Source organism: Chroicocephalus ridibundus, chromosome 10, assembly GCF_963924245.1.
Source record: "Chroicocephalus ridibundus chromosome 10, bChrRid1.1, whole genome shotgun sequence".
NCBI lineage: Eukaryota > Metazoa > Chordata > Aves > Charadriiformes > Laridae > Chroicocephalus > Chroicocephalus ridibundus.
This window is the reverse complement of record NC_086293.1, coordinates 23,252,662-23,276,544: the sequence shown is the minus strand read 5'-3', so window position 1 is coordinate 23,276,544 and position 23,883 is coordinate 23,252,662. Positions and strand designations below refer to the sequence as shown.

Below are 23,883 nucleotides of genomic sequence, written 5' to 3'. Positions count from 1 at the left end.
AATTAATTTTTTGTTTTACACTGCCAAAATTTTCTTCCCAATTATGAGTAACTGTTCTTTGCTTCTAAAGTTGACCTGACTCTAAATCTAAGTAGATGCATCACTTGCAGTTTTAACACAAGACAGATCTTTAGGTCCGTTTAGATCACTGTCCCCTCTTCCAGTAGCTCATGTTTTCAGAAGACTATAATGAAAAAGGTAATAATAGCAGAAACCTTTCCCAATGTGCCTTGGCAGTCTTCCGAAATTGAAATAGTCCACCATCATTCTGGTTTTCCACCACTGACACCTCATTTTATATCTGTGAATAGTCCAATTTCTTGTGCCCCTCTCAGTCTTTGCAGGACACACACCTGAACTTTTTGTTTGTTCCTTATTCTGCAGTGCTGTCATCTTTTGTACTAACAATGACCCTATGCAGAGTCTGGTAAAATAAAAGTAAATCTATCTGATATGTTTCGGTTTAGATTTTTGGCAAATGGCTACCTTTTCATATGAATGAAATATGAAAGAAAGCAAAAACGTGTGAGATTAAGCATTAGAGGTATATACAGGTATGGCTGTTTGCTTGTGAAGTAGGGTTGGGGTTTGGTGTGTTTTTTCTTAATATTCTAAATGTGCAGCAAAAATATCTGGTTTAGTTTGAAACTCAGTTTTCAAACCATCATCCACAAAGTGTTGCAGATTCTTCATAATGTAAAGCTTTGCCGTGCCTGATTTTAGCGCGAGTCACATCAAACTCTTTTCAGAGGTGAGAGCTCTTATTTGCTGCTAAAGCTAATACTTCGTAATAGCCGGTGTGAAAAGGAGACTGATAACATTAAGATAGGAATGGTTTGATCTGTTTTTCTGCCCAAATCAAAGAAACACAGAAAGAAAAATATCCCACGCTGTCAATGGTATTCAAGGAATATATCGGTGTAGCAACCTCCCAAAAACACTGGGTAGTTTTAAATACTGTTCATAAATTGGAAGAATTAATTCTATCCTTAATGTTATGCTACCAAAGAAAGGCAGGGGTAGTGTGGATGGAGTAAATAAAGCTCAGTAGAAAGAGGAAAATTGCCTGTTTGCTCCTGCTAGTTTGCCATGCATTAACTGCCGGCCTCGTCCTTACCAGGTGCACCAGAAAAGAGCCTGCATTTCATCTTTCCATCTCAGCCGTGTGGTAAAACGTGATCCTTCTATTGTATGTATACACACGCTACATAGAAGCGCTCCCAATGCTGAGAAATGCATTTAGAATTCTACATTGTTTGCTTGGTTTTTTTAAAATAAAACTTTTATAAACTCAGTTAATGAGAAACAGATGTTTTTTCATTCAAAATTTCATGTTGTTTCTAGTTGACTTAGAAAAAAATACCCAAGAATGACTGGTTTCTATTCTATTAATATCTCTACTAATCTGCATGTTGTTTATTTTTTAAATTGGAAAGCTCAGCTTATGACACCTGTCAATACTGCAGACTCCTGGAGACTGGAATTTGCAGTATCAAATACCAAACTTCTCTGGTCAGCAAATTCTCTTTGAAATTCAACAAATAATCAAGTAAAACACTCTTCATAACCACAGCCTTTGGCAGATTTAAAATTTGTTAGCACATTTTGTGTGTCATTATAGACATCATTATTGTGTCTCTGAGACCAGAAATGTATTTCTTATTTGTTGGAGTTTTTTTCCTGAAATTTTTGCTGAAATTTATCAGTTTACAATTTAGCCAGGATGTTGTCAGGTCTCCTTAAAGAGACAGAGACACATATGAGCTTATTATCTCCACATACAGGTATTTGACGGCTAACCAAAAAGATGAGTGTTATATGTAATAGTTAGGATTTATCAACTTCCTATATATGAGAGGGTGATGTTTCTGTACGCATACTCGCAGCTCTTTTAGCTGTCATGAAAAATGAAGACATCTTTAAAAGCTATTTATGACAAAATATTTGTTCCTTACCACTCCCCTGTTGTTCTTCAGCTCACCATGACAACATACAACACGTGAATTATCGATCAATGAATCCCTTTGGCCTTCTTCAAGATAAATGAGTCTCTCTTTGTAGTATTGGCATTCAGATTCACCAGTCTTTATGTTGATTTCAGCCACTATGCCCTGAATTATATTTATCTACAGAAAAAAAATGAAAACAAACAAACTTCAAATAGACAGTCCGATATTCTGAGCCATCTCCTAATAACTTTAGCTGTAGCTACAAGAAAATACATTGGTAAATAACTGAGGCTAGGGCGGGGGAATGAGTTGAGACATACATGCCCAAACAGATAATTCAAGAATCTCCTGATCCCAGGAGACTTATCGGGGATCAGCTTGGCCCAATGTGCTTACAGCAGATTGTCAGACAGGGAGACAAACGTACTTCATAAGCCTAAAAGAGTGTTAAGAGCCAACCACATCGAGTCATTTCTGTTTCCTAATTTAACATTTCTTAACATTAACAATACAATTCCTGTATTCCTGGCAAATACACAATTTATGAAATACATCACTTCAAAGATAAACAGTGTTCTGCTGAAGCAGAATACCACAAATCTATGTAAGGCTATTGAAATATCAAGAAAAAAAAAATAATCCTGATTATAGTTTATTAAAAAATTACCAAATCCAAGTACTAGAAAGCATTTATTATGCTTTTTAAAAGATATTACCAGACATTATGTAGAAAAGCAAACTTTAGAAATAAGCAGAATAATTCTTTGAGATATTTATGATTTTTTGTTTTGGTTTAAAGGAATAGGCACAAGCGGAAAACGCATTTTATACATTACATCTAAATTTGGCTATCCAAGGTTTGAATTTAAACCACAGTTGTCCAATTTAACAACAGAGGAGTTTCGCTGGGCAAGGGATTTGGGGAAGGAAGAGCAGAACAGCAGCGGTCAGGTACATGTGTTTTGAAACATGTGCTCTCCAAAAAAAGCAGGGCTGTCATTTTTCAGGAAGGAAATACTAAATTGTACAAAATACTCAAGTCTAGGCAAATCATAAATTTTGTCCTCAAAATATTAAAGAAATTTACTTATATTTAAATACTATTCAAAAGGAGTAGGGTACTGATGATATTTATTTATTCATTACTTTAGAAGCATGTGTCAAACAAACCCACTACATTAAACTCCTTTACTCCCAGCTACATATTTGCATATTTGCACGGTTCGTTGGATTTTAATATATATATATATAGAGAGAGAGACATATGGGAAAGAATAGAAATTTTAGAAACATTTCAGAATACCTGAATCAGATCCCTTCCTATTAATAAGGAAGTTTTAAAGCCTTGGATTTATCCCTCTGGTTTTACTTCAGAAAGCACAATGCATATTTCAGCAACATTCCCACAGCTGAGAATTAATCTAGATTCAGAGGTTATGTCAGGTCTCAAAGCAGGGAATAAAACTTACCTAAATGATCTAAAACCTGAGAAGGAATCTCTACATTACCCAACTTAGATTAGACTGGGGAATGACATTGAAAGGTAAAGACAAAATGGACAAGGAGCAGACAAGAGCTGTGGAAAACATCTACCAAACCCGCTCTTTTTTTGTTTTGGTATCTCTTTGCTACTGAAATAGGATTTAACTGGGGGAGCGGGACTAGATATTTCATGTATTGGTTTCGGCCGCTCATGTAAGTTTTAGCACTTCCATATTTTATGAGATGTCCCTTAATTCATTAACAAGCTAAAAGTGCTATAATCTGCTAAAAAAACCCAAGCCCAACAGTAACTCACAGCTTCTTCAAGGTGCTGCTGATCTGGATGATCATTTGGTGTGTGTCTCAAAATTTCTCTGAGTAGCAATGGGTATTTAACCAAACGGCTTCTTGGGATGTCAAGGAAATTCCAAAGGTCCAATTTGCGACTAAAAGGAGACTCCAAGCAGCGCTGTAGGAAATCTTGCACTCTGTGATCTTGTTTCTTGTGATCCAATAGCGCTTTGGCTGCTACTTGATTGCTGCAGTAGCTATCGTAGGAGTTCAGGCATGGAAGCTGGGGAAAGGAATAAATTATTCTGCAGCTGAAACAAAGCACAGTTTGCTATATAGAAAATTCCAAGTGATTCAGGATGCCAGAACGCATGCTGAGAATCTTTTTTTCCTGGAGATTTATCCACAGTTTATTGATGATAATGTTTCCGACAAAGATGAGGTTTACAAGCATCCTCTGATACCTTGGTTCATCATTTAAATCATTTAGAAGCGCTAGCTCACCTCTCAGTTCCTAGAGATCTCCAATATTATTCCAAAGGCATTAAAAAAATTCATGACTTAAGGTTGAGCACTACTTAGTGCAGACAATAGTTGAAAACAGAAGTCTGATTTTAATTACGAATGGAAACAAAAGGCTAGGAGTGAGTACTCCCAGACCTAACCTTTTTAGATAAGCAAATTTCTATCATCAAACTTCTACATTGCCCTCAAGAACCTTGACCAAACTGAGATGACAGAATTGTGCCTTAAATCTGAAAAAAAAAACTCGCTTATGTGTTGATTAGAACAATGTATCCATTTACAAAAACTGCTGTATTAACACACAATATATGTAAAATCTTCAACAAAGGAAATTAGACTCGGACATATTTGGACCAAAGGAAGTTCACTGGTGTTCAAACACTCAGAAAATAAATATATTTAAAACTACTTTATGCAAATAAAAACAGATAATGTTTGTCACTTACAAGCTTATCACTAACTATTTGCCTTATGTACTGGTAACGATCGCGTTTCTCATGCTTACAATAGGCCAGTGTTTCACACAGAGCTGCTAAATGTCTGTTATTACCTTAAAAATGTCAAGCCCTTTTTTCCCGGCTGAATTTCATTCCTTGCAGATACTTACAGATGTACTTTCCACATATCTAAATCCCTTTAAAAACAGCTCTTTTTTAATCTAACGAGCAATGGTAGCAACGAAGCTAACAAAAGCTATTTTCAGTATTTATGTTGTTGGATGCTAGTGAAAGTGAACTTATTGACTTTTTCTTTTGTGGGGCAGCAATAGTGTCTCACTTGTATCCCTCTCTGCCTTATTTTAACAAACTTTTAGGAAAATTGGTATCTTTGACAGCACTAAAAATTACCTTGACTGGAACAGACTGACATTCAAAAATAAGGGTAGGGTGCCCTTATACAATGTGACTGTTCAAGCTTCATTTCCCTCGGCAACCAAAATACAAATGGGGGCAGATTTTTAAGTTATCTACATCAGAAAAACTCTAGTCTGACTTTTGATTTTTATTTAAAGCATATTAAATACTGCTCATCTCCTGAAAAGCAAAAGCTTTAAAAACAACATCCTAGTCTAAAATCTTTTCATGGAAAATACCTTGAAAGATAAAATATTCCACCACGTCTCTAAATAGTTGCCTTGAAAAGTCTTTGAGAATATATTTTTGACATGTTATGCTAGATATGGAAAGGAAATTGCCTCATAAAAACTATGTTGCAGCTCCAAACTAAAGTCTCAAAACTGATTAAAAACTCTGCCTTACCCAACCCACAAGGATATGGCCAACATGTTCTATTGATCCATCAGGTTTCCTGACTTCTTGAAGTCGTCGAAGAAGATCTGGTCACAATTAAAAAAAGGAAGAGAAACTTCACTTGATGAACCAGATGACTATAAATCTATGTCAATAGTAACGCAGACAAAGACTATTCCAGTTTTACCTTCATGTAGAGGAATTAGAGAGTCCAACGTTCCAAAAATTTGGTTCAGCTCTTGCTCTGTCATTATGGAAAGTTTAAGCATTGGGTCATGATAAGCCTGAAAAGAAAAAAGGGAGCTCTGTAATTCCTGTATCATTGGTAGTTGAAAAATTAGTGATCGCGTTTAAAGCTCCCTGTAAGTAAAACCAGCCTAATTGCTGTGAATACTTTAAAGTTTCATAACCATATCTTAAATTACCAAGTTCATATTAAAAAAAAAAATAAGCAGCACATTTAAGTGTTTCAGAAAGAATGGGAAAATAGAAATATGTTTTGGGTTTTTTCCCCTCTTACTGTCTTAGCAATTATAAAAAGCAAGGATTATTTTAAAAGTTATATGAACCAATTAATATTGCTTGTTGCTTTTTCTTTTTTAATATACCTTTTTTGCTAACTTCAGATCTTCTATCAAGTCTTCTTCTCCCTGGGAAAGTTCAAAGATAGCCTGTGAAGAGAGACACAAATATTATAAAATAATCTTTATTTAATCTGTACTCAATTCCTTGCGTTGATGTTATACTCTGAATAGCTGTCTTCATACCATGCAGCAGAATTTCTCTGCTAAATCTAACTGCAGAAATAAAATAAGGCTTTATTCCATAGCTACAGAATCATGCGCAGTCTTTTTAAACCAGAGCTATATCAGATTGCTCATAAAATGCTTATCTGAAATAGCCACCGAATTAATTTTTTTCAAACAGATGTGTTTCCAAATGAGGGAGCTATCTTCAGTGTGATATTTTGACTAAACTATATCTTAACTGTTTATACATCTATTTGCATAGGAGTTTGTTGTGTTCCATTTTAACACATGCAGCAGTAAAAGTTCCAGTAAGTCAGTCCAGCGAGTGGTCTAGTAAGTAAAAGACAGATCTTCTTTAAAACATTTCTTTGGTAGTGAGCACTTTTATTTCGGTACCAGTTCATTTTTTTGTTATGAAGGCTGAGCCCTACTTAACTGTCGTCCGATGTTAAATTACTTCTCTTGAAGCAGATTTGAGACTGTAAAGCTAGTAGATTAAAAATAGCCACTACCCTAATACAGTGTCTTATCAAAATGATATTGTACTTACTTATTGCATGATTTCATTCTTAAGTGGGGTACGACAGAAGTTAACAATGTTTTGGTCAGCTGGAATTACTAACTTTACGGTCAAGGCTTTCAACTTGCATAAATCACGGAAGAACATTCGCAGCTAGTGCAGATTCTCGTAGCCTGACAATATGCGTGCGCGGAAGGCTTCCCACAGCGTGAGTTAAGTGCCAGTGAGGCACGGAAGCGGTTCAGATATCCTGTTGAGGCATGCGGTATAAGAACCAACATAAAGCAGAACCCTCATGCAAAACTTCCTGGAATACAGCTCCTTTATGTGGGCTCTGTGACAGGTCCTGGCTTCTGATCCAAGGCAGTAATGACTGTTACGCTGTGCAAACAGTTTCTACGGTTTATTTTTCAATAAGCTGCCTTTGAAGTTCTCAATTTTAAAAGTTATTTCCTATTAATTCTTGTACAATGTTAAAATCTGCACAAGAAATGCTTGATGTTGCTGTTGTTTGATTTATGACTCGGTCTCTGAAATACTCTCAGAGAGATTGTTATAAACTGTTGATACAGCTAGAAATTTCTGTAGAAGAAAAAGTTTCTTGATTCCATGGAAGCTCTGTCATTGTCTGTAACATGAACTATTTACAATTTGTCATGTACGACCCATTAAAACCACTGATGTACTCCTTTTTTTGTTTTGGAAGATAATCTTTTGATCAATATTTCATCTTTCTAGCACTGAAAACTTCCTGAAAGACACTCTTTTCCAACAAGAGAAATGATTATGTATTTCTGCATGTACGTAGCACCTGTTCCTGAAATAGCATGCTCATCTGTCATTACTAGAACAACAAACTGAAACACCAGAATATCAACCATCACCATAGAAAGCGTCACACAGAACACGTACACACATGCAGCCAGTCACAGTACAATATATCTTAGTAACTTCACATTTCTTAAGGAAATACCATGAGCTGATTTTAGAAAAGAATATATTCATCTGATATAGCTTGAATTATAAGGACTAGGGATGGAATTCTGCTTCTAGTGGAGGTGGTGACATTCTGTTTAATTTCAGGAAAGCTTCAAGTGCCACACCAATGCCTACTAGCATTCCTCAACTCCATGCTTTAAAAATTACTTTTGAACACGAAATTTATGGTTTAAAAAAAAAAATTATACCTCTTGACGCTTGATTTCTTTAGATGTAAGCATGTGATTGACACAAACATCAAAGGTCTCACTCCACAGTTTACTGTCTCTCCGCTTTGTGTTAGCAGGGGGCATATTTCGAGACCATGGTCGTGCACTGAAGAGATCTGGGCGACTCTCACTGCGGAAACTGATAGAACGCTAGAAATGCATAGAAGAATAGTTTTTACTGTTAGAAGAGTTTCACATTACACATTTCTTTCCTAAGCAAATAATATACATAGTTTAGTACAACAAACATTATCTAATTAGTTTTTACTGTGACTTAATAGCAATGTTTAGTACTAGGAATGTAAGAGAAACTACATTTTTATAAAAGGCCAGTACTTCCATTCCTGCGGGGAACTACGTCTATGTCCCGTTCTCAGCAATTTCGAAACTATACAATTTGTTCATATACCATGCAACAAGAATGAACTACAGAGATAACGGCAGACTGGTACAACACACTAACATAACTGATCAAATACGAAGTTTCGATTCAGTAAACAGACAGGAATTATTCATGCGTTACACATCTGCCTCATTAGATCCCTAATACTTAAAGAAATAATGCAAATTTTAAAGACAAAACTAGTATGAATACTTTTTTGGTCGATTTTAGAAGAAAGATTCAATTGTTACACAGAAACTCTGGAAAGTTAGGACAGCAAAATCCAGTAGATAAACCCATCCTGTGTGCGAACTGAAAGTCAAGAGAACTGTTGGGTTTTTGTTTGGTTTTGGGGGGTGGGTTTGTTCGAAGATGTCTGTACTGTACCTCGAGGATATCAGGTGAAAGGATGCATTACATCAAACACGTATTAATGGTTTAAGAAAAAAACTGTTTTCTTAGTTGGGCAGAAAGAGGGTTCATAAAGCGAGACTGTCCTTCAAAACCTTTCCTCTTACCTTAATAACTCTCTTGCTACCTGATGGTAATACTTTTTTTTTTTTTAACTGTCAGAGTCATGAAAGACTTGGTTGGTATAACCATTCCAGATATGTCCATAAGCCGGATTAAATAATTAGTGCTATAATGCTCTAACTGAACAAACTGGTTTTGATACATGAAGTAGTCCTTTCAACTGGTAACATCCTGTCTGTTCAGATGGATAACGAGATCAAGAAACTAATTCACACAGAAAGGTGTGAAATGGATATCTGGCTGAAAAGAGAAGAACAATCACATTATCTTTAAGGAAAAGGCATGTCAATATTCAGATTTTGATGTTTATGACAAGCAACAAGCCAGATTCTTTTCACACCACCTGCTCCTACTTATTTCTTAGCATTTGAAGAAATGTGTTAAGCAATCAGTGCTAGCAGACAGAGAACTGTGAAATACCCGTATTATGTTCTACTCTTGTACAATCTTTATTAATGTTTCTGGAGCCTCTAAACTGTGATGATGTGTACCAGCATCTCTGTATCTATTATGTGGTCCGGTCTTAAACTTCAATAAAAACAAGTCCAATTTTAAGTGAGACCTGAGAGTTCTATTTGCCTGTAGACTCTTAGAAAGAGTTCAGGCTACAGATGGATACTTTATGCTCTCACTGCCCTATTTTAAAAAGACTCCTTTCTTGCTTCCTTAAAATAAGAGGCTTCTTTTTGAGACCCTACCTCTGAAATGCCTCAAGTATTTCACATTGTTGAAATAATCTACATTTTTGTTGTTCTTTAAAACCTGCCTTACATAACACAATTGTCTTTCGATTGCCTTGGGTAAGAATATTTAAAACAAAATAAATTCTCTTCATTTCCAGGTTGAAAGCAGCATGTACAAAGTACAATATTTGAAATTCCCCTCTGAAGATAATAGCCCAGGAAATGCAAGCAGTGCCTATAAATACAGTATGTTTTTAAAGTATCTGAAGACATATTACATAAATAAAAACTATGCCTTTTAACAGAAGCCATTTTAAGCCCTACTTGGAATTGACAAAACCTCTAAAAATAAACACAGACACACAGGTATACCAACCTTCCAAAACTTTGCAAGGCAGGTGCTAGTCTTCCTTCAAGAGTTAAGAAGATAAAGAAACACACATGAAATTACATGCTTAATTTACGTTTGTTATTATGATGAATCATGGAACCCATTATTTTCACATGCAAATGGCAAGACTAGGGAAAAGAGGCAGACGTGTTGCATCCACAGATCACCAACCATGAGAATGCAGCCAAGCAGAACACTTGTCATTCCATGACCCAAGGTGGAATGCCCCTTTCCATGCATTCCCATACGCATTCTCCAGTATAAAGCTCCTTTGTTTGTCGTGGTGTTCTCTTAAAGGAATGTTTTATGTTGAATGAAGAAGGTACTTACAATGAATAGCCCCAGACAGACTGATTATAAAAGTAAATGCCTTATTCTTGAAACCTTTTAACAATGTCATATCTTGTGTTATAAAATGGCATGCACCTGTAACAGCAAACTGAAACTACACAGCGCTTTGAGAAAAGTAAGCTTTTACATCCACTGACAGTAATGTTTCTTTACGCTGCACGAGGATGCTTGATACTATTCTCTACAGCCCTACGCTGTCCTCTGTCGGGCAGAAAGGGCACAAAAAGGCTGAAAGACTCAAAAGGAAACCAAACTCCCCAAAATCCTGCTTGCTTGCTTAGCATCTTTGCTACCTGGACACAGTAAGTATATATTTAATTGATTTCTCTCATACATCAGCCTTTTAATTAACCCTACAAAATGTACCTTGCTTAATATTAATAAGGAACATTGGATTGAGGGTATTTATTAGTGGAAAGGGAAAGAAATGTTTTGAGGTGTTAGCAACAAGGACAAATTTCACTTCAAGAAGCAGCGATTTCTTTGCCTGGCACGTTTCCTTCTTTTATACATGGCAAAGGCAAAACCACTGACTGACTTATCCTGGGGCGCTGAAGTCTAGTTAGGCCAGGAATCACATACTTCAGTGGGGAATCCAAGCTTATTTTAACATATTATCCTCTCCTTTGCACACACATTGCAGAAATTGGCTTGTAAAGCTATGAAGAGACAAACTAACACATTACCAGGGAAATACTATTTAATGCTAAATTTAATACTTTGTCACTTGAGAGTCAAGCGTACTTGAATCGTCAACGCTGCAACAGACAAGAACAGAAATGAGATGTAAACCTGATATACAAGCCTAATTAAAGAAATCCCCAAATAAACACTAAATTATTTCAATAAAACTCTCTCATAGTTTAAGATAAATGTACATCAGTTTAACCATCTCGATTCTACTACTTTACCCTTTTTTTTTATTTTTGCAAATAAACAGACCTATTTCAGTTTAGCGTAATAGAGCTGAACTGAAGTTCTACCAGAACTGAAGTTCTACCAGAGATTTTTAAAAACACTTTTAAAGGTATTTAAAAACAAGTTTAACGGTAGTATCTTTGGTCAGTACTTGCCATAAAGGAAAAAAAAACTGTCATGTCATAGAATCCCTTGAAAGAACTGTAGGAATGTCAAAACAGCATTTCTACATCTCTTCTTTTAAAGATATTTTCCTAGTTTCTAGCTTCCTCAAAAACATGTCTAGCATACTGGTTAAAAATTAAACCCATCTGGGATTATTAAAATTTTCATATAGTTCCAAAAACTAAAGAGGCTGGGGAAGGATCCAGCCACAATCCCTGATTTTGTTTACTGTATTTATCTGACCGCAGTAGCTTTCCCTGGCTGTTACAGGACTGTTACTATGAAGGGTCAATGTGTTACTGATGTGAATTCATGCAATTAACAAACCTTAATTTCAACTGCAGTAAAGCAAACAGCCCCATGTACAGGGATACAGTCACTACAGATCAAAGTCCTAGCATTCAGAACCAATGTTAAAAAGTTTTCTTAAGGATTTCTAGAAACTACCTGTATCCTAAGATAGATAAAAATAATTTGGACTCCCTACTTAAATTCAAGACACACTGATGAAAACCAAAGTTGCAGAGGAAGCTAGCCAGACTTTAATTTGTCTCTTCAGCATCAGCTGGAGTTCTTTTTCTAATCCTGTTTTCAGCTTTTAAGCCGAACAGCACAGCTGTGAATAAGACCAAGCAGAAACAAAGAGATCATCATAATTGTTAGTCTAGCTGGATGCAGACTGAAAATACAGCTATGGAATAAAGTGGTTTTCCAGGTGGATAAACAAATAAGAATACCTGCTTAGCATTTGGTATCCTGCAGATATACATACAGACTGTCAGAGATTAAGCTAACAGCATTACGTTCGTCTACAGTGCTCTATATGACAGAAACAAGAGTGACTACAAATAGCCAAAAAAAAAAAACAAAAAACCAGAAAGAAAGCTGAAAAGACTTTACACTACTTGGAGTCCTTGTGGAAGAGTACTGACAATAATGTGGAAAATTATAATAAAGTTAAGAAGACAAAAAAAAAAAATCAAATACCTCTATAATCAATAGAATATGGAAAACATGACAAGTTGCTAAGAACACAGCTTAAAAGACACAACACAGATCCCAGACACAGAGGTGTTTCTCTTCAGCCTGCACGCAGAAAGTCCGTTTATATAAAGCAGAAGTTACATGTATAGAGGATAGGAAAATTATGCACAATAAACTTTTCTTTTTTCCTCTTACAGGTATCTTCCATTCAGAAAGAATATGTAAGCAGGTTTCTTTGAAATGCCATAAAGGAAACTCAGAATTTTCTAATTCCTTTTATTGATGCTGTTTGAGTGGTCTTTTTGGATGGATGTTCTGTTGGCTTTGTTTTGTTTTCTTCCAGGGGAAGAAGTTGTTTTGGATGTTGTGGTGATGATAGTAGTTTTCTTCATTTTACAGATACAGAACATCTAGCAGCAATGCAAGAAGAAACATGGGGTTTGACTGAAATAACTGAACAATAATGATACATAAAAGTTCATCCAGTAAGAAAAATCAACACTTTTTTCTTTCTACAGGTATTACACCATGAAAAAAAATAATCCTTCTATACTATTACACAGGGCACAGCGAGAGCTATGTCAGTACATAATAAAGTAAAAAAGCTATATATGCTTTCCAGAATGTTTCTAAGTAATTCCAAATGGGGCACCCGAGCACAAGAAGGTCAGTCTTTTTTTATCCTGTTCTATTGCTGCTGACAAAATCAGATAAGAAGTCAATTTACAGCCAGCCATGAAGGCAGTTGCATGAAGCCGTGAGAGACATCACCAGCATTCATCACTTGCAAATGGATTCACACGTAGGATTTGGAGAACATACAGGTTGATTTCTCATCGCAGCTCCTTCAGGAACCTAGTTACTTAGAGGAGATGGTATGAATAACATCACTGGTTAATCTGCTTAGAAGCAGACAGTTAATTAAAATATATTCTTATAATCAGTATGAACAGAGCAAGACAGAAATGCTTGCAACAGTAGGACTTGCAACAAAGCCACTGTTTTCTCTCCTATTTTTCTCAAAATTTGCCCTGAAACACATTTATGTAGCTCTGACCTCGGGAAGCTGCTGCTATGTGCATGAAAGGACAGTTTGTTTCGGATAATCTAAATCAAACGTTACTAAACACAATATTGTACTGGACAACGCAGACTCAGAGGCACATTCACTACAGAACGACAGCACAGGTACGTAAGTGAGGACAACAGCTGTCTAAGGCTGTGAAAAGGGAAGTGCCGTGCTCAGAAGCAGTTTAGCCAAAAATTAATTCACTTTCCACACTCCTCACAACTGGAACTAATGTAGTCCTTTCAGAGCCGGGCCAATTTTTTCCTGGAGGCAGACTATGGAGGAGATTTATACACCCCAGGGAACAGAGGCATCTCTGCTCCAGTCACGCTATAATACACCTTCTGGATCACACCCAGACTGAGGGGAGTGCAGCCATTTTGCCGTTCCTCCAACCCACACGTGCGGCTTTTGTATGCAGATGTCTGCACTTTCAAAATCGTAGGGACCGAACACAGGAAAACCGACGTTAAAGAAACCCTATAGTATCTGTTTTCTAGATAGCTACCACTACTGAAAAATAGGGTTCTTTCCCATGACTTTTTATTTACTTGTCACAAGACTCCTAGCTCTAAGGTTTCCTTCTTTCCTCCTTGAGATTAACAGATTTCAGTAAGGCTCTAATTAAGTTAATTTTTCGATTAACTAATATTTTTAATACATTCCAGATATTTTTATATTTCCTCTCATGAAAGAAGTCAGGCTTGCTAAATAATTTTCTTCAGATCTCATACACGCCTCCTTACCCAAACTGTTTTAAAGAGGAAACAGTGCGGCCTGCGAGGCCGGGGCCCAGCTGTACTGCAGCTCCGACAGTTCGCCCCTCGTGATCACCCTGAGCAGTTCAGCACCCAAATGTTCTGCAGTTTCTAGGTCTGAAGGCACAAATTCCTTATCAATTAAAGTTCCACTAGTCTCTAAGTATGTTAAATATTACGTGCCTAATCTATAACATAGAAACTGCAATTACAAAATTCTTTAATTTCTTAAATGCATTTAAGATTTGCTTAACCTTTATTAATTTTCATCATCAGCTTTGAAAAATGACTTTTTTTCCAATTGTTCACTAAGTCTTTTGTTTAGGCAAGGTCAAAGTTCACTACACAGAAGGAAATTTAGCAGTCCTACCTGACTAACTATACCAAAAATAACATTTTCAAAGTAACCAACCCAAATTAATAGAAAGTGTCATGGAAAATTCTGTTCATCAAATTTAAAAAGAAATCATAATGCTTTAGTATAACAAGTTTTATATGCAACAGGTGCAATAGTTTTCTTACTGGTAGTTAAAAAACATCAATTATCTGTACAAAGAAGTGCGTTTTTTGAGGTGAGAGTTCTGAGTTTTTAAGTCGAGTGACTCTGTAGTTGCAAGTTGCCTAAACCTCTTTGGCACGTTACAACGGTGGGTGTGTGCGCACGTACGCGTGGTTCACATTCCCATGCTAACCCTAGGAGGAACGGCGAGTATGTATGCATTCCCCGCGTAGCAGCGCAGTTTAATGCAGCAGTGCATTTCTTGTGATTACCTGCAGTGTCTGGCTGAACCGCTTCAGCGGAGTGGCCCGCACCGGAGGAATGAGACTCGCTAGTGATGTGACTCTGGAAAGCGGCTTGACCCGTTTGTTACTGGGCTCCTGTAGTAGGGGAGGAGGAAAAAGGAAAGGAAAAAAATAAATGGGGGCAGCGTGAGCATAATCAGATAAACACTGCTACCAGTTTTGCTGATTTTCCTAAGAGAGCATTTGTAAAAAGCAAGTTTGTAAACCTTGTACATAATTGGGCTAGTAAAAAAAAAATGAGCAGTTTTAAACACTGACAATGACAGATTACTCTCGGCTGGTACATACAGATCCTGCGAACAGCTGAAAAATGTAATCATGCGCAAGCTGGCATGGCTGGGAGCAGGGGAAGGGAGAAAGGTAAGGAAAAGCAAAATCATTTTATTATATTAACTTTCACATAAAAATAATTTATTTGTTTCTTTGCCTCTGGCACTGTCAGCTATTCAGTTAAAAGTATTTTATTCCAGAAAATATAATTTAGACAGAAATCTCTAACTGTAATTGTCCTTTGAGTGCATGCTCCTATGGAAATACTTATATATACAGGCAAACACATTAATAATATGTTTACATATATTAATTTTTGCATTAAAAAGGAAAATTAAACAAATCTACCACAAAGCATTCAATTACATACTTTTCATATATACTTTTAACAGCACTTATAGTAATACGTAACCACTTCAATACAACATGCCAATTGACCTGCAGATTAAAAAAAAAAGGCATTAACAGAAATCGTTACGACAAGGAAAGAGTGATTACAAATACAGAAAAATAGAACAGTTACCCTTGGCTTCCTAACCTCCATCTGACATTTAATGGATCTTGAACAGCACATGCAAAACCCAACTTTTGACAGAAAAAGAGCCGAACCTTCCAAGCGAAGTTAAAAACCCCATCCAACACCATATTTCAAGGACATCCTAAAGCAGTTCATCTTTCTTTTTCAGCCATGCTTATAAAATTTGTGTAGGCTTGCTATGCCTCCATTTCCTAGACATAGCTTTAAGAAAATAAAGCATGCTGATTGTCCTTTTGTTCAGAAATCCAAATCCTTCTGGAAGTAATGCAGATTTGCCATCCTTCCTGATACCAAAAAATAATAAATTTCATCAGCGATGATCATCATCTGTGTTACTGGCACAAAAAATTCTCTTCCATTAGTACAGCAACAGAGGAAAGGTGAGAAGCAGCTACATATTTAATTTACTTCTCAGCAGGCAGACCTGGAAATCCATAAATGCTGGCTGAGATGAGGGACAAAGTGTTTAACCCTCTAGCAAAAATAATGTATTCAATCACACATGAAACCTGCCATTAAAGAATTTTAGCAGCCTAAATCGAGTTACATCCTTATCTGTCTTCACTGTTGCACTGCTATTCATATTCCTTCCTTTTCAGCAACCAGGTCTTTGACACAGGAGTATTTTTGAAGGAGTATTTTTTTTACGTCATTGCAGCACCACTAGCATACTTATCTACAGCATCACCATCCCCACCCCCCAAAAAAGATGAATAATCTTTGAGATTCCACTGTAATTCTTCTCTAACTGGTGGCTCGGCCATTAGCTGTTTCTTTTTTATTATAATTATTCAGAATGCCAGTCCTAGTGCACAAATAATATCCCATGGCAGACCCTGCTTGTTATGAATTGTGCTGCACTGCAGTGAAAGGACATGAAGTCCCAGACAGTCAGGCAGTGCTATGCCAGCAGCGCAGCTTTTGCTACCAGCTCTACCTTAGCAGCAAGATACCCTAGGCATAAATATCACACCCTGAATGCAAAATCTGGAAATCAAGACTGTACGGACTTTCCAGAAGTCAGGGAGAGGGGGATTAGGATTAATAGAAAAGATTTCTCCTGCACGTGTAGGGTCCTGCACCAAGGAAGGAATAACCCCATGCACCAGTAGAGGTTAGGGGTTGACCTGCTGGAGAGCAGCTCTGCAGGGAGGGAACTGGAGTTCTGGTGGACAAGTTGCCCGTGAGCCAGCAATGTGCCCTTGTGGCCAAGAAGGCCGATGGTCTCCTGGGGCGCATTCAAAAGAGCATGGGCAGCAGGTCGAAGGAGGTCATCCTCGCCCTCTACTCTGCCCTGGTGAGGCCACATCTGGAGTACTGTGTCCGGTTCTAGGCCCCCCCGTTCAAGAAGGACAGGGAACTGCTGGAGAGAGTCCAGCAGAGGGCTACAGAGATGATCAAGGGACTGGGGCATCTCTCTTATGAGGAAAGGCTGAGACACCTGGGTCTGTTTAGCCTGGAAAAGGAAGACCGAGAGGGGATCTCGTCGATGTTAATAATATCTAAAGGGTGGGTGTCAAGAGGATGGGGCCAGACTCTTTTCAGTGGTGCCCAGGGACAGGACAAGAGGCAATGTACACAAGCTGGAACACAGGAAATTCCATCTGAACAGAAGGAAAAACTTCTTTGCTGTGAGGGTGGCAGAGCCCTGGCACAGGCTGCCCAGAGAGGTGGGGGAGTCTCCGTCTCTGGAGACATTCCAAATCCGCCTGGATGCACTCCTGTGCCACCTGCTCTGGGTGACCCTGCTCTGGCAAGGGGTTGGACTGGCTGATCTCCAGAGGTCCCTTTCCCCCCACCATTCTGTCATTCTTACAACTTTGCTGGTATGTATATGTTCTCTGGTCGAAAGACAAAACTCATGCAAAAAAGCCACAAATTTGATGTATACAACAGCAGAGCCATATCTTGCTTGAAAGTTAAATGCTTCCCATACTCTTACAGACTTTATAGACACACATTGTGATCTATTCACAATTTTACAGTCTTCCAGTTTTAACTTAGAACAAAACTAAGTCCAGAAGCCCTTGGACAATTTTCTGAGGAGTCTACTGACAGCAAATGAAATCACAAAAGAAGTAAATCTGCATTTCACTGCATCTCTGCAGCATTTCACTTGAGCGCATTGCAAAAAACTTTTAACTTCCTGAGTGCTGTTTAAAACTAAGTAAGGAACACCAAGTCAGTCTATCCTTGTTTGAAAACTTCCAAACACTGTGTTATGTCACTGCAGCTGAAGTTTATTAATTACTACTCAAGGCCTGCAAGCACTCAGACCAGGACCTAATTTGCTCTGACGAGCGGGGCACATAAACTTCAGGCAGCTGTGAAAATTGATGCCCAGCGTTGAATAACCTTGTAGAAAATCAGCCTGACTGAAAAGAATTGAAATCACCTTCTTTCTCCTGGAGAGTGACAGGAAACAAAAAAAAGAAATATGATTTCCCTTTCATGATGTCAGGCAGCCCAAGGCTCTCCAAAACTTGTGCTGTCTCCTAGCCAAGGATGCCTACAGTTCCAGGGGGAGCAGAGTAGAGTTTCAGTCACCATCAAAAAATATTAAGCTCTTCTAGAGCTTCTTGTTGTAAGCCACCAGGGGTCAGAACTTCTCCCAGTAGTCAAAGGAAAGTTAGATAATGGGTTGTGAAGGTATGCCTGCAGAGGTCCTACTCCTTCTGTCTCAACATCCCATTTTGTCTTCCTCATGTAGCGTATCATATTCTGATCTCAGACTGAAAAACCTGATCAGAATTCCAAACAGCTAAAACATGTACTTCAAATTAGGAATTTGATCTCATTAAAAGAGATGAGCATTATTACAGGATTCTCTCCAATGGAATTATTTGAGATAATGAATCAATAATTTCAGAAGTCTAAGATTTTACATCTTTACCAATTAGGACTGAAAGTAAATCTTGTTAATCAGACGTCCTTAATTACAGTGAAAGCTTTCTGAATAGTTCTAATGGGATTTTCACCCCACATTAGAAACAGTCTGTTAGGTTAAGATAACCAGCTGGAAGTGAAAACTCATCAAACCTCAGTGTTCCAGGCATCATCTCTCTCTCGGAGAAGTCTAACAATAAGAACAATCAGCCCTGAGTCACGCCCTCCACTGTGGAATAATAAAGTTTGTTCAGGTAGGCTTTGACTGTGCAATGAACATGTAGCATTACCGGAGGAATTGTGAAACTATAAGATAGTAATACTGAAACTTGGACATTTCATCACGGTATTTCTGCTGCACGGGCTACATCCATTCTGCTTCTAGCTCCCCTCTCAACAATACCCGCCCTCCTCAAGCTGTGCTGCCTCTCCACGTCAGCACCACAGAGAAGCTGAACAAACTACTGAGGCCAATGATCTGGACAGGGAAAAATTCCAGTCAAGTGCATAAAAAAGTAAGTTTTAAACAGATGGTTATTTTCCTCACCAAGGGCTCTGTTCTTCACAACCAACAGATCAAATGGAAAGAGGAGAGTGTGTGAACTGTTCTGCATTACCCAGAGACACTGACCAGAATCTGCACTTGCACATTAGTCCAATAAGATCACGGAGCTGCATTCCAGATGCTGCTTCCCAAGCCTCTTCTTTTGCTTTTTGTTGGTTTTTTTTGTTGTTGTGGTTTGTTGTTTGTTTTTTTTTTAAGAATACACTGCTTGTGGTTAGGAATTCCTAGTACATTTGTTCATGATTTTACTAATTTGTCTCTGAAAAATCTCTGTTTTTCCAGTTAACCAGGGGTCCCGCAACCATAAAAATCTAAGCACATGGGAACGCAGAACTGTGTGATTCCTGTGTCTGTCCAGCATGAAGAAGCTCCAGTGAGGACAGATCGTCCAGGCAGAATGAACATCAGATTCCAGGTCTGTACCTCTGAGTGTGCTCAGAAGACTCAAAGCTACCCAAAGTCATCGCTCCTCCTGCTCCCCCTCCCAGTTCAGGGACCTGAGGAGCAGATGGGATTGAGAGACAGGACTTAGTGGCTGGATCGAGTTGCAACAACCATCACCTGTCCAGCCTGGGAACCGGGCCAAGTGAGGACACAAAAAAATTCAAGAGTTACAGTGTTTTGCCTGACCTTCGAAAGTTGTTGTTATTATTGGTATTAAAAAATAATTTCAGAGTTTTGAAATAAAACAAAGTGTTAGACTGCATTTTCTGAGTCAGGAAGACGTGACGAAACAATATGTGAAGTAAGTTAGAAAACAAAAGATCCAGACTACATTTTGGCAGGGTTTCCAAAATGTGGAGCTGGTATATGTGAACAAGTAATGTTAATCTGACAGGGCTTTAAATTTGATATAAGGCTAAATAAAGCTGAGGGAAACATGAGTGCAGGAACTTCAAAGGCTGAACAGTCAAGTGAAGTCAAATTAATACCTGACTAGGCTAGAACAAAGAGCAGATGGCCTTCGGAGGGAGCTGTATATTGAACTCAAGATGACTTTGGTAACAGTTGAATTCAGAGACCAAAAAATTAAAGGTGGAAATACTGTGTATATATGCAGCCTGAAAGAGAACTCTTCAAACTGTGAACAAACTGATAAAACAAGTAAATCTGTGTCCAAAATCTGGATGGTTCTGGAAAGCATACAGTGGACATTTCAAACACCTACTACGTCCCTCTGAGACACTGTATTTTTATCATATACTTTCTGGGGAATTCACAGGAAGAAAGATTTGAGTACTCACAATGGCATAATCACTGCTTACTACCGATTCTACACAGGAAACTATCAGATAAAAAGTTTCAAAGATGCCATGCCTCACCATTCTAATTTGGCGTGAAGGACACAGTGCTCTAGATTGCTTCTTCATTGTAATTTATTCTGTAGATCCTATATATACGTACAATTATATTTCTAGGATCTTCTACATATTAAACTCTAACCTAATGGTTTAGACTGCTGATTAAGAAAGGAAAGCTCTAGCTTATAATGTGTAACTCTCCAAAAATTAAGTCTTCTGCTGTTGGACAGATGGGAAATGCGTACAGCAAGCAACTTCAGCTGCAGTGCTACCAGGAAGCCATCCTCTTCTGAGTAACTTCTGCCAACTCCCTCTTCAGTAAAATTTAAGTCTTTTTGCCTTGCATAACTGAATGAGATGTTGCTTTATAAAACTGTGATATGGTCATTTCAAAACGACAACATCTGGGCAAAAAGATAATTTTTATATCATTATTTTTGGCTCCAATACATATAGATTACCATTTAAAAGCCTGAATCTCAGCATACAGCGCCCACTCCTGGGGCAAGCTAAGCATTCAACAGCCACAGAATTAAAGCAGAAGACCCTTTGAAGAATTAGGGACCTACATTAGCTGCAATGTACTGACATCTAAGTTGATGTTATTTTTATTTGTTCATTAGTGAAACCAGCACCTCATAATTGGATATACTGTATTCAACAACACACTACGCAGATATGAAAATCTTCTAGGAAGCTATTTAGGGGAAGAAGTTAACACTTCTCATGCTCTTCATCCAGAAAATACAACAATTTTTTTACTGGCATATGTAAGGAATGGAATTTTCCCAAAATGTAAAGCAGAGTGTCAGAGAGAGTTAAATTCATTTCATAATATCGATTAGTTTTCCATACATTGTCATTCAACAAGGCCACCCACAGCTTAATTATCACACTTTGATGGATAAACTACTCTAGCAAAAGATTGGGTTTCATTTTCTAACAAACAGCAGGAAAGGAAACAAAAAGAACTAGGCCAGGTTCCCTTTATACTGCCCGCAGAACAGCAGAGCCAATGCCCTGGATAACACAGACTGAAGAGCTGAGAGTAACAGTCACGGTGCCGTACAAGAGGTCTGCATTTGCTTCAGCACCTCACTGCAGAAGTGTTTCACTCTATGCTGCTGACCGGCTTAGCCACCGATTTCCTCCCACTGAACAGTAAAAGCAAACTAGGTTCACTGCTGGTATGATTGTTTTTCCACCCGACTCTCCCATCTCTTATCAGCAAGTTCAACAACAGTCTCCGTGTCGGAGAACTGGTGCTGAATTTGACAAACAAGGGAAAATATTTCCCTGAGGGGTCATTACATTTGTGTCTTCAGCCCACGTGCAGCACCACTGTGACCACATTGTGTTGATTTTTCTGATTGTATTTAAAAACAAACTCAACAAAAGGAACTTACAGAGATTTTTTTAAGGCATCCCAGCAAGCAAGTGCTGTGTGAAAACTGGTACAGGAAATTAGCTTTTTAGAATATTAGAATTCACCCTGTTTACCTTCAAAGGCAAACTAACCTTCTCTCAGTCCACATATAAAACCACTGAAATTGGCAACGCTTGTTAAAAACATCCTAACTTACTGGAGTTCAGCGAGTTCCAAGATAATTATTTACGGCAGTAATTCTGGATTTGGGGTTTGTAACTTTCTTGACATTTTATAAAAAAAATATGGTGGTTATTTTTTTCCCCGCTTCTGACAGACTTTCTCTTTGTGAACCAAGACAAACAGATATCCACAGTATTCATTCTGTGCTGTGGGAGCATTCATTAGTGCAAAATGTTTTAACTTAAATTAGTCTCAAAAGAGTTAACAGTGTAATAAATGGAAGACACTATAAATCGAAACAGTACAGTAACCTTTGTTTCAAATGTAATTCACAAGCAGCGCCAGCAAACTAAAACAGAACCACAGTGTTTCAGACTTCATGTAACTTGCTAAATTTCCATGCTCCTATACTTTAAAGGTTATTAGTTTTTAGTCAACTTTATAAGGGCAAGTCAACATTTATCATGGCAGGAAGCCCAACAATATTATTTTTATTAGTCTGCTACTAGTTAAATTGGCCTAAGATTAAACAGTTCCAATAAATGTGCACAAAACTTGGAGTTTAATATAAAAAAAAAACCAAAACACATTCAAGCTCTGTTCCACAGGATGTTATCAGTATTTAACCTTCTCCAGGCTAAAAAAAACCCCCCCACACACACAAAAAAACCCAACCAAAAACCCCAAACAATAAAGGTTAAAATACAAAAAGCAACTTATGTTACAACAGAGTCTCTTAAAACAGCAAACACTTAACCTAAAAATAAAGCAAGCCGGCATCCCAGGCTTTTTTCGTCTTCAGAGAGAAGTAAATCTAAAACTTGAACATTCTCAATTGTTATTGGTGCTAATAAACTATTATAAACTAAAATATTAACTATATTTTTTTAATACTTGAAACAGCAGAGAATTTGCCTTTGCTTTACAGTATCTTAGAAATATTCCAATTGGGAAATTCTAGAACATTCAGTCTTCTAGAGCTGAGGTCAAGAAAAACCAAGTGGGTGACTCTAAAGCAGCTCTAAGTATAGTTCAGTGTTGCACAAAGGCAACTGTAATCATCCGCACAGATCCATCCTAAAACCTGGGAGAGGCATCCCACTAGTAGAACTGCAAGAAGAATCTATTAAGCGATTTAAGTAAACTGATACATAAAGGGAACTTGATCAGCCAATAAATTCTGTGTATCCATGATACAACTTCCCTTCAAATCCACAAGGTTCTACCCACCAACCGCACTCTCTGATGGCAACAGGAGGAGGTTTGTTATTCCTCCTCTGCCAGCCTCCGCAAAACCAGCACACAAATTAAGTAAAACCCAGAGATATCTTGTTTTAATCACAGTGTTAGAAAGAAGAGGACCTGAAATGATAGTCGGGGTACAATGAACAGCCATATAGAGAAGGCAAGTATTCTCAGTTGAAGAAAATCTGCGGAGGCCTGCAACATGCTATCGCATCATGTGTTGATCAAAGATTGGCTCCTTGCTGCAAATGGGCTGCCCTCATTAATCCCCGCTCTTCAAACCTCAGATTTCATTTGCCATATGCAAGACAGAACCTCTGAAGTGTCAGCAGCGTAAGCACAAGTTGCACCCAGCTATCTTGACTGATCATTTGCCTGCAATATCCAGAAATCAGTATGTCTACCAGCAGCTAGGAAATGAAGGCCAATTAACAGAAAAACCTCACACTGAGGTGAATTAACACAAGTAACAGAAACTCTGAAAAACCCAGACAACTGATGTAGCGTTGATTAAAT

The 23,883-nt window shown here is 37.8% G+C and overlaps 1 protein-coding gene across 6 annotated transcripts in view; it reads right to left on the bottom strand.

Moving 5' to 3' along the window:
- Positions 1-23,883, bottom strand: part of ARHGEF3 (Rho guanine nucleotide exchange factor 3) — a 139,403-nt gene that overhangs the window by 4,099 nt on the left and 111,421 nt on the right. For 4 of the 6 annotated variants that reach the window (XM_063348153.1, XM_063348154.1, XM_063348157.1 and 1 more), the window contains 7 exons: positions 14,981-15,088; positions 7,954-8,124; positions 6,106-6,168; positions 5,685-5,781; positions 5,507-5,583; positions 3,748-4,005; positions 1,956-2,126 (listed from right to left, as the gene is read on the bottom strand). In XM_063348153.1, the coding sequence (XP_063204223.1) occupies positions 1,956-2,126; positions 3,748-4,005; positions 5,507-5,583; positions 5,685-5,781; positions 6,106-6,168; positions 7,954-8,124; positions 14,981-15,088 (945 nt within the window). Of the gene's footprint in view, positions 1-1,955; positions 2,127-3,747; positions 4,006-5,506; positions 5,584-5,684; positions 5,782-6,105; positions 6,169-7,953; positions 8,125-14,980; positions 15,089-15,806; positions 16,407-23,883 lie in introns of those variants that run through there. The other 2 variants (XM_063348159.1, XM_063348158.1) reach the window with 2 other exon arrangements.